This window comes from Pseudorca crassidens, chromosome 16, assembly GCF_039906515.1.
Source record: "Pseudorca crassidens isolate mPseCra1 chromosome 16, mPseCra1.hap1, whole genome shotgun sequence".
NCBI lineage: Eukaryota > Metazoa > Chordata > Mammalia > Artiodactyla > Delphinidae > Pseudorca > Pseudorca crassidens.
The window spans coordinates 36,928,533-36,937,683 of record NC_090311.1 but is presented as its reverse complement, the minus strand read 5'-3'; the positions used below and the strand labels follow the sequence as shown (position 1 = coordinate 36,937,683).

The 9,151-nt window shown below is 41.2% G+C and overlaps 1 protein-coding gene across 2 annotated transcripts in view; it reads right to left on the bottom strand.

Moving 5' to 3' along the window:
• Positions 1 to 247: 247 nt before the first annotated feature.
• The window catches only part of LIPA (lipase A, lysosomal acid type), a 101,502-nt gene continuing 92,598 nt past the window's right edge, over positions 248 to 9,151 (bottom strand). For both annotated transcript variants that reach the window (XM_067710065.1, XM_067710064.1), the window contains exons 7-10: positions 8,919 to 9,065; positions 7,962 to 8,033; positions 1,439 to 1,510; positions 248 to 564 (exon numbers count right to left, since the gene is read on the bottom strand). In XM_067710065.1, the coding sequence (XP_067566166.1) occupies positions 331 to 564; positions 1,439 to 1,510; positions 7,962 to 8,033; positions 8,919 to 9,065 (525 nt within the window). In that variant the 3' untranslated portion in view covers positions 248 to 330. The remainder of the gene's footprint in view (positions 565 to 1,438; positions 1,511 to 7,961; positions 8,034 to 8,918; positions 9,066 to 9,151) is intronic.

Below are 9,151 nucleotides of genomic sequence, written 5' to 3'. Positions count from 1 at the left end.
TGCAAATGGGGTCAATCAGGGCTCAGTCTCCACTCACAGCCTCGCTCAATGGAAACTGCGGATTTCCAAACCACCACCCACCCCTCCTCAGGTTTAAGACCACTCTCCTCCCCATGGGAGAGGATCAAAGGTTGGCGGGCAGTTTGTTTGATTAAACAAAAAAAGCAAAAGCGTTTCTTATCCTAACTGGAGAGAACTGGGCATCTTCAACGGCATCATTTTCTTGAATATAAAAATACGAAACGCCTGGGAAAGGAAAACAAGTATATTTAGAGAAATTAAGCAAACAGATTTAACATGACTTGACAGTAAATGTCTCCAGCCTGGCGTTCACTGATACTTCCTCATTAGACTTATTATTTCATTATAGAGCCGCCACGGGGCATCCAAGCCCCAGATGAAGTCGAGATGCTCCCACTCAGGAATGTGCTTGTGGTACACCAAGTTGGAGATCTGGGTCAGTAAGACACTGACGTCGCTGACGTCCGCGAGCCAGTCCTGCCCCCCACTCCAGACAGCGGTCCGCACCAGCATGTCTCTCACATTGTAAGAGGGAGGGTAACTCTGTAATGAAAACCCATAGAAAGCTTTGTCTTTGTTGTTTTAATTGACAAAAATACAATCCCCAGTAAACACTGATTAGTCAATCTGATCTGAGAATCAAAGACTAAAGTTTGAAAATCACTCTAGTTACTTTTCAGGTTGCTATTACCAGAACAAAAAGAAGCCTAACCCACAAGAAAAGAATGCTAGCCGTTACCACTGCTAGCTATCGAGTTGTTACCCTGTGTTGGGCAAGGTAACGAGTTTCATCCCCTGGGAGGAAGGCGTCATTCTCCCAGGTAGTTGATGCCAAGCTGTAAAACCAAACCAAGTGGTTGGGAAGGGGCTTTGGAGTCATAGCCACACCTCCCTTCCCTCTGGGGTGTGACCCAAGTCATAGAAATTCCCTAAGCCTCTGTTTCTTCCTCTTTAATCATCATCACATCTATGTCACAGGGATATTCTGAGAATTAAATAAGAAAAACATGAGCAGAGTGCCTCCCATTTTAGAGCCCTTAGCACCCAAAAAGTGGTCAATTCATGTGTATATGGAAGAAAAGGTTTAGGCAACGTAATTTGGCCAAGGCCCCCCAACCACCAGATAACAGCCCTATAGGCTTGTCTGACTCTTAAGGTCTGTGTGCCTGCCTGATCACTATCCATGACCGATGACAGAGATGACTATACAGAGCCAGGGAAAGGACAAGGTCCAAAGCACGAACCAGGATGCTTAGGTTGTTCTAGAACTGACTGGGGGGAAACAAAGGCTACCTAGTCAACCCTCCCGACCATTTCCCCTGGCACCTGAACCCAGCCAGAATCCTCATAACTCAGGGTGGCTTCCTTGATGAGTTTTCAGGGCCCATTTTAATTCTAAAGACTCTGAAGACTTTACCTGGTTGTAATGAAAATAATTCTTGGCACTACTTCCCCAGTCGAAGGCTTGAAACTTCTGCAATTTAACAAGCTAGACAGAAGATAATTGGGGGAGAAATAAAGTTATCTAACACAGAAATTTGATATAGCATCACAGGTTGCAAGAGTTAAGCCACCCCCTCAGATACCAAGTTTACACCGATACCCAGATTCACTCTTAATTTCCAAACTGCAATTTAAAATAAAACGGCATAATTTTGCTCTCCTTTCCTAAATGACTCAATTTCTCACTGTATGATTGGAAAGTAGCTATTACATGACACAATAAAGCAGCTACACATATGTGCTGTAAACGATCCTGGATCAGCATTGCACCCGTTGGATAAACTTTACGCTGATGTTTTTTTATTGGAATTTGAATCTTAAACTTTTCCAAAGAGTTCACTATCTCACTTGGGAAAGAAATACATATTACATATAACAATGGATTAATATATTAATGTGTATTTATATTAGTATGTAAATACATTAATTGTATATGTAACTATATTACATATAATCTCCATCATATTTCCTATATATCCATCCGATTTGACTAGTTATATTATTTAATATTTTACAAATTTAATTCATTTAACACTTTTTCTTGAATACCAGTACCAGTAAAATCACCAAATTGTACTGTACACTGAACAATTCTAATCAGTTGAGGATACTAGAGCCATGAAATGATATTGTATATGAAATTTAAATGTATGCTTATTTAGGATAGCATGATAGAAAAATATGAACAAAAAGTCACTTATTCATAAATTTTTAAATAATGCAAATCCATACCTCCTCTATATCCCCCAATTAAAAATATGTCAAGAATTAAATCCAAAATTGGCGAACCAAATGAATTGGAAACTGTTTAATAAGCTTTGGCCAGAGGGTGGCGTCTGGTAAACAGGAAAAACCTAGGCATTCTTTGTCAGAACTGCCTTTGGCTTCAGTTCTTATCAATTGCATAAAATTCTACTGGTTTCTACAATAAACAACAGTGTGAGATGAGGTACTACAGGGGGACTGTTTAGCATCTGCATTTGCCATTGCAAATGACAGAGATTAATACCTGCAGCACATTTAACAAGCAGAATAAGATATGAATTTACAGCACCTGTTAGTGCATCTCTTCCCTAGCTCTAAATGCCAGTGAAAATATATCAGTGCAAGTTGTTCTGCCCCCATAGACAGACACCAGCTTGTCACTTTCTCACATATGTCTTTGGCTTTTATATAAAGCACCCAGAGTGAGTGTAGAAACAAAGGAAAGACGTGCCGAGAGTTCAGGCTAAACTTCAGATTTGACTTTTGTGCTCAGCGTCATAGGACTTCAAACTACGCCCTTGAAAGGGCATCTCAGAAGGAGGGAAATGTGAAGAAGACTATTCATAGTAACAAAAACCTGCGAATAAGCTAACATCCAATGACAGATACTTGGTTAAATACATTATATTACATCAATATACACATGGTATGCCACTGTCGTAAATACAAATATAATACAATAGAAAGAAAAACTGTTTATAAATAATACTAAGTGGAGAAAAGTCAGAAAGTAAAATTGAACATGCACTATGGCTATACTTAAGTGGCAATCTTATGTGGATAAAGGTCAGGTGAAAATGCTTATAATACTAGGAGAGACAGTTTTTAAAGTCTCTCCTAATATTATAAGCATTTCCACCTGACCTTTATCCACATATGAATATTTTAAGTTTAAGTTAATTTTAAACTATTTAAAAAATTATTTTAACATCTTGTTGGTAATGAAAATGTAAATAGGTTCAACCTTTCTAAAGTACCAAACATATTTGGAAGTCTTAAAGAGATGCCTACCCTCTGATCACTAAGTCTACTAAGACTGTATCCTAAGGAAGTCATCTGCCTAATGTATAAGGACAGATCTCTAATTCAAGAATATTTATCCCAGAATGTTTTATTGCCAAAAAACCTATCATAGTAATAATAATAATAATAAATTCGAACAATAAAAAGTTGTCCTCAGTTACAAATATTTTTAAGTGTAGTTACTGACCTGGAAAAGCATTTCTGATCATGGCAGAGGCTGCTATCTGCCCCCCAGTACCCATTCCTGCCTTCTTCCTTTCAGTAATAAAATTTCTAAAGTTTTTGCTGAGCACATGGCTGCCAGGGTAGGAACCATATCCCTCATGTGCCTTCTTCCTGGGGGCTGGAACTGCCATGAACGTGACCCAGTTTCAACCAGGCAGAAGAGGCCAGCGCCCCAGAGATGGCCAAGCTATAGTGCAGAGGGGACTGGGTCACTGCATGACTTCCCAAAGCAGTCACAACTCCTCCACAACTGTGTGCCACTGATGTCTGGACTGGATTCTGAGGAAGGAAACTATTTATTTAGATGCTGTATTTTAGGGTCTTTGATACAGCAACTTAGCCTGTACCTCAGAAATACAATGCTGTTTGATCAAATAAAAAATAAAATTATTAAAAAGTGCATGTAGCATAATCCTCCTTCTGTAATGGAAACAATTATACCAAAAAAAATAATAAGATTACAGTGTAAGAGTTCAGAACATGCCACCCCAAAATATGCCGCTTTGGCATAATGATTATTTTGAGTTAAAGGCACTTGAAAAACAGAAGATGTGAAGAGGACGCTGACCTTCCTTTTTCTTTCTAAAAGGAGAACACAAAACTCCCATGTGAAAGAAGCCCTCCCTATACCAGGAGGAAGAAGCGTGCTCATCACCAGAGTCTAAAAGAGGAGGCTGACAGAAATCTATACAAAAAGACCTTGTGAAAATAACTCTCATGTCTTGTAAGTCTCCCCATATATTTTAGTTACTTTTCTAAAACTGCTACCCTTTGTTCAACCTAGTATATAAGCACTCAGGCCTAGTTACTTCTTTGGGTCTTCATTTTTGTGAGGGCTCCCATGTACACGTAAATGAAATCCATATGCTTTTCTCCAGTTAATTTGTCCTATGTCAGTCCCAGTCAGAAACCCCAAGAGAGTAAAGGAAAAATTTTACCTCCCCTAGAATACGCAAATACTAATCGTAGTTATCCCTGGTGGTAGACATACAGGTAATGTATTTTCTTCTTGTACTCACATATTTTTAAAATTTCATAATGAACATATATGTATAACAAAAATTTTACTAAATGTCTCTTACAGTGTTTTGAAGAGCCTAGCTAATGTATATTTTGCTTTTTTTTTTTTTAAGCAGCAGGTTTCAAACAATAGAGAACATCAGATCTTACAAGGTGCTTATTAAAATGCAGATCCCAGAGCCATACCCTCAGGAATTCTGATTCTCAACAAGTCTTGGGTAGACCCAAGAAACTGTATTTTTTTATAGCACCCTAAGTAATTCTGAACAGCGCTGTAAAGATATGTTAGGACCAGCCTTCTTCAAACAGGAGCAAGTAGCTGGGCTCTGGGCATAGCTGGCAAGGGGGCTAGAGATTCCGGAGGGTCTCTGAAACGTGTGAGGCTTATAAGAGAAGGAGAAGATTTCTAAGCTAAATTAAAAAAACCAGTGAAGAACTAGGGTTTAGAACTTCGAGAACTGAATGCTAATTACTTATACAAAAGATCCATTTCAAAGTTTACTATGAATAGAATGGCCTTTAAGGGCACCCCCAAACTCCTGCCACGGAAACCTCCCAACTTCACATCTGAATTGTAGCCCTCAAGCCTGCCAGGATCCAGGCCCCGCACACCCTCAGTGGAAGCCTCTCCCAGCAGGGACCAGGGCTGCTGCCCCAGCACGTCCTGGGTAGGCAGAGAGTGGCAGTCCCTGGCCGGCAGCCCTTGGCCAACAGCCCAGAGGAGGGAGAGTCAAGAAGATCCTATGAAACAGCTGCACAAAGCAACCATTTTCTTAACAAAGGGATGACACAGGGAGCAGAGGAACAAAGGGCAGGGCTGACTGCTGCAGGGAATCTGGCCTTCAGAAACGTTCGTGGTGCACATTGCAATGCAGTGAGGACCTAAAACCACGTGGTCACCACTGGTGCTCTGATCCACAGCCAGCAGCCCCCGACCCCAGTCAGCTGCTTGACAAAAGGGCTGGAATGGGCTTCCCTGGTGGCGCAGTGGTTGAGAGTCCGCCTGCCGATGCAGGGGACGCGGGTTCGTGCCCCGGTCCGGGAGGATCCCACGTGCCACGGAGCGGCTGGGCCCGTGAGCCGTGGCCGCTGAGCCTGCACGCCCGGAGCCTGTGCTCCGCAACGGGAGAGGCCACAGCAGTGAGAGGCCTGCGTACCACAAAAAAAAAGGGCTGGAACAAGAGCAGGAGCCTGGATTGCAGGCAATCCAAGAGCTCTAGGCAAACCCAGCGCCAGTGGGGGCCTGCAGCACAGAAGGCTGGAGGACTACCGTGCTGTGACATGCACCACATTCCCAAGGGTACCTGAAAGGCTAGGGCTGGCGGTCCCCTGTGCTCTGCTGAGGCACGGGGGTGCCAGCGTGGGCCGCTCAGCAACAGCCCCCAGCTCGGCTCAGTCGTCCTCCACACAGGGGAGCACTGACTCTTGAGGTGACAGAAACTGGACCTTACTGAAAAATGTCCAATAGGTAAGAGGGTAAAAATGCTCAGAAAGATAAGGCTCTTCTGATGGCAGGGCATACAGAGAAAACAAGCGGCTCTAGATGGAGAAGTGTCTGGGGAGAAAAGTAGGGGACTGAGGGGACGTTTGGGGGTGAACATCTGAGGACTTCTGAAGGTTTCGGGACATCCCTTCAGAGGTAAAGGTGTACTCCTCAGCATGTCATGAGCTACCTGCCTTCCAGATGCCCCTCTTCTAGGCCAAACTCTGGTACTGAGTCCCTGACGCTTAACACTAGGCCTTACAGTCACTACGGGGCTAAAAGCCTCAGGCCGAGTCCTGCCTGGTTCCATAGGGATAAGCCCAAGGAGAGGTAACCGACAGCACTCACAACTGACAGCGTTCCTGGGACAACTGAGGAAGGATACCAAAGCACCAGTGATGTCCCGGATCAGAGGTTCCCAAATCCAGTTGGGCAGAAGAATCTAATGGGCAGAATTTTTAAAAAATATAAATTCTCACCACTCAGCACCAGAAAGAAATGAAGTACTGATGCACATGACAACTTGGGTGAATCTCAAAATAATGATGCTGAGAGAAGCCAGACAAAAACAAATATATACTGTATGATTATATTTAGACAAAACTCTGGAAAATTCAAAGTAACCTATAGTGACAGAAAGTAGATGGGTCGCTGCAGATGGGAGAGGGTGGAGGGGGTACTCAAGGGGGCTTCTGGGGGTGACAGATACGTTCACTGGTTTGATTGTGGTGATGGCTTTGCAGGTGTATATCTATGGCAAAACATACTACATTGTACACTTCAAATATTGTATGTCACTTATACCTCGGCAAAGATGTTTAAAAAAAGTAAAGGTATACACACTGCAGTCCGAATGAATTAGAATCTCTAGGGATGGGACACAGGAGTCTTTGTGTTTAAAAGCCTGGATTGTAGCTAATCCAACAGCTCTACCACAAACCCAATATCCCTTACTTTTTAAAAATAATATTATATTAAAAAGTATACTTTTAAAAGCAACTCACATGATTCTGATACAGGCAGTGACTGCCAGTTGTTTGAAGATTGCTATCCAAGGCACTCACTGCATCTTGGTCTGACACTTAAATGGTGAGTTATTTCATATTTAAAAAGAATTTTGGGGGAAAAGTTATACAAAAACATGTCCTGAGGTAGAAAAAGTCCCTGACATATTGTCAGGTGAAAAAAAAACAGCTATAAAAGAGTAAGAAGAAAAGTAAACGATCTATTTCTACAATTATGATTTCTATCTGTATCTTTAACCACTTCTTTCTGAAATGATACGCAGCAAGAGATATGGAGTAGAATGCAGAGACATTTTATATCCCTGGTACACATTCTCTATCTCTGTGTGGGATTACAGAACAATTTTATTTTTCACCTTATGAGAATTTTTATTATTATACTCGTATGTAATTTATACATTTTCTAGAATGAACATGCATACTTTCGTGATGTGTGATCATACAATCACAACTCTATTTTAAAATTTAGTGTCTCTTACTTATATCCTTGACTGATTTAGCTCTGTTTCTCCACTGATGTTTCAGGCATACAGTGTTCATAGGTTAATGCTGAAATAGCAGCTTCTATCTCCAAAGCTGCTCTAAAATCTTGCTTTCTGGAGCAGCACAGAAATAAAATAAATCTGGGACTCAATGAAAAACTGACAGAGGGGAGGGGGAAGAAAAGAACAAACAAGTCAACCCCAAGAGCTGTTTGGTGAACTCATACCGTAGTACAGTCTGCCCCAGGGAGGATAACACAAGCGAGATAAACATAGTGACAGGAGCCCAGGACTCAGGAAGGAAAGCAGCTCAGATGTGTAAGCAGACTACCTTTCTATTTGCTTCATGGAATGCACAGAACTTTCTAAGGCCGATGTTCCACAAACCCCCCACTGTATTCCTGGAATGAGTACCTGGCTCCAGTGTAACATATTTTGCACAGAAGTTCCGGCAGGACAGTGTGTGGCATACACAGCCACTCTAGACTGCAAAATAAACACATGGAAATAAAGGATGAAAACAGCCTGAAGGAGGCATTGATAATAAACACAGTTTGCACCTTGAAGCATTAAAAACTACAGAGCCACAATCTCAAATACGTGAGATTAAGAGCAGGAAAAAAAATTCTTTGACTACAAATACGTCCTGTAAAAATATGAATAACCACACATACACACACAGAATACACATGAAGGATATACAGCAACATGGTAACCGTGGGGCTGTATTGGTTGAGATTACTGCTCATTTCTATTTTCTTCTTCATATTTTTCTGAATTTCCAAAATTTTATATAACAATCATACCTTGCTTTTATTCATCAGAAACAAGAAAAATTAACATCCCTTAAAAATTCCCTAGAGCCTTCATTCCAGAATTTTAAGACCTGTTTTCAAAATACAACATGACAAACTACGAATGTATTTAGAAACACCAGCACATTGCTGGCCAAGGGTTTACATTTTATAAAATAAATAAATAAATGTATATATACATGGGTGGGTATGTGCCTGTGTGTGTGTGTAAATGGCCATTCCAAATTTAAACACATTTATAGTAATTATTTTGAAGAAAAAGATCACTATAATAAATATAAATATTGCAATTTAAATGACGACCGATCTCCCTCATTCCATAGTTTCCACATAGGTACAATGTAGGAAGCTGACAATGGCTGGCCTGAGGTTAGGCGCAAATGGTGTTCCAGGTACCTGCCAAGGTCGATTCTTATACCCGTTAAATGAAAGAGCCTTTAGAGCTCTAATGAGGTCATTCCTGCCTCTCCCACACCCTCCAACACAAAGAAGCACATTCACAGATAAAATAAAATCACTGACAGTTTAAAGCAAGTGTTATTGTAAACATACATACCATATTTAAATTTCTCTCATTAAATCCACACATAACAAAAAAGACATTTCCGCAAAGCTCCTTCAGAATGACATGAGTACAAACATGTGTACTCAGCCACTTCACAAACATACTCTGGGGAAGAAATTCTTTAACCCCAAATAAGTCCTGCAAAATAAAAAGAATATCTCAGCATTTGCTTCTGGTGTATGGCCTCCACGTCCCACCTCACAAGCAGACACATGCCAACCGTG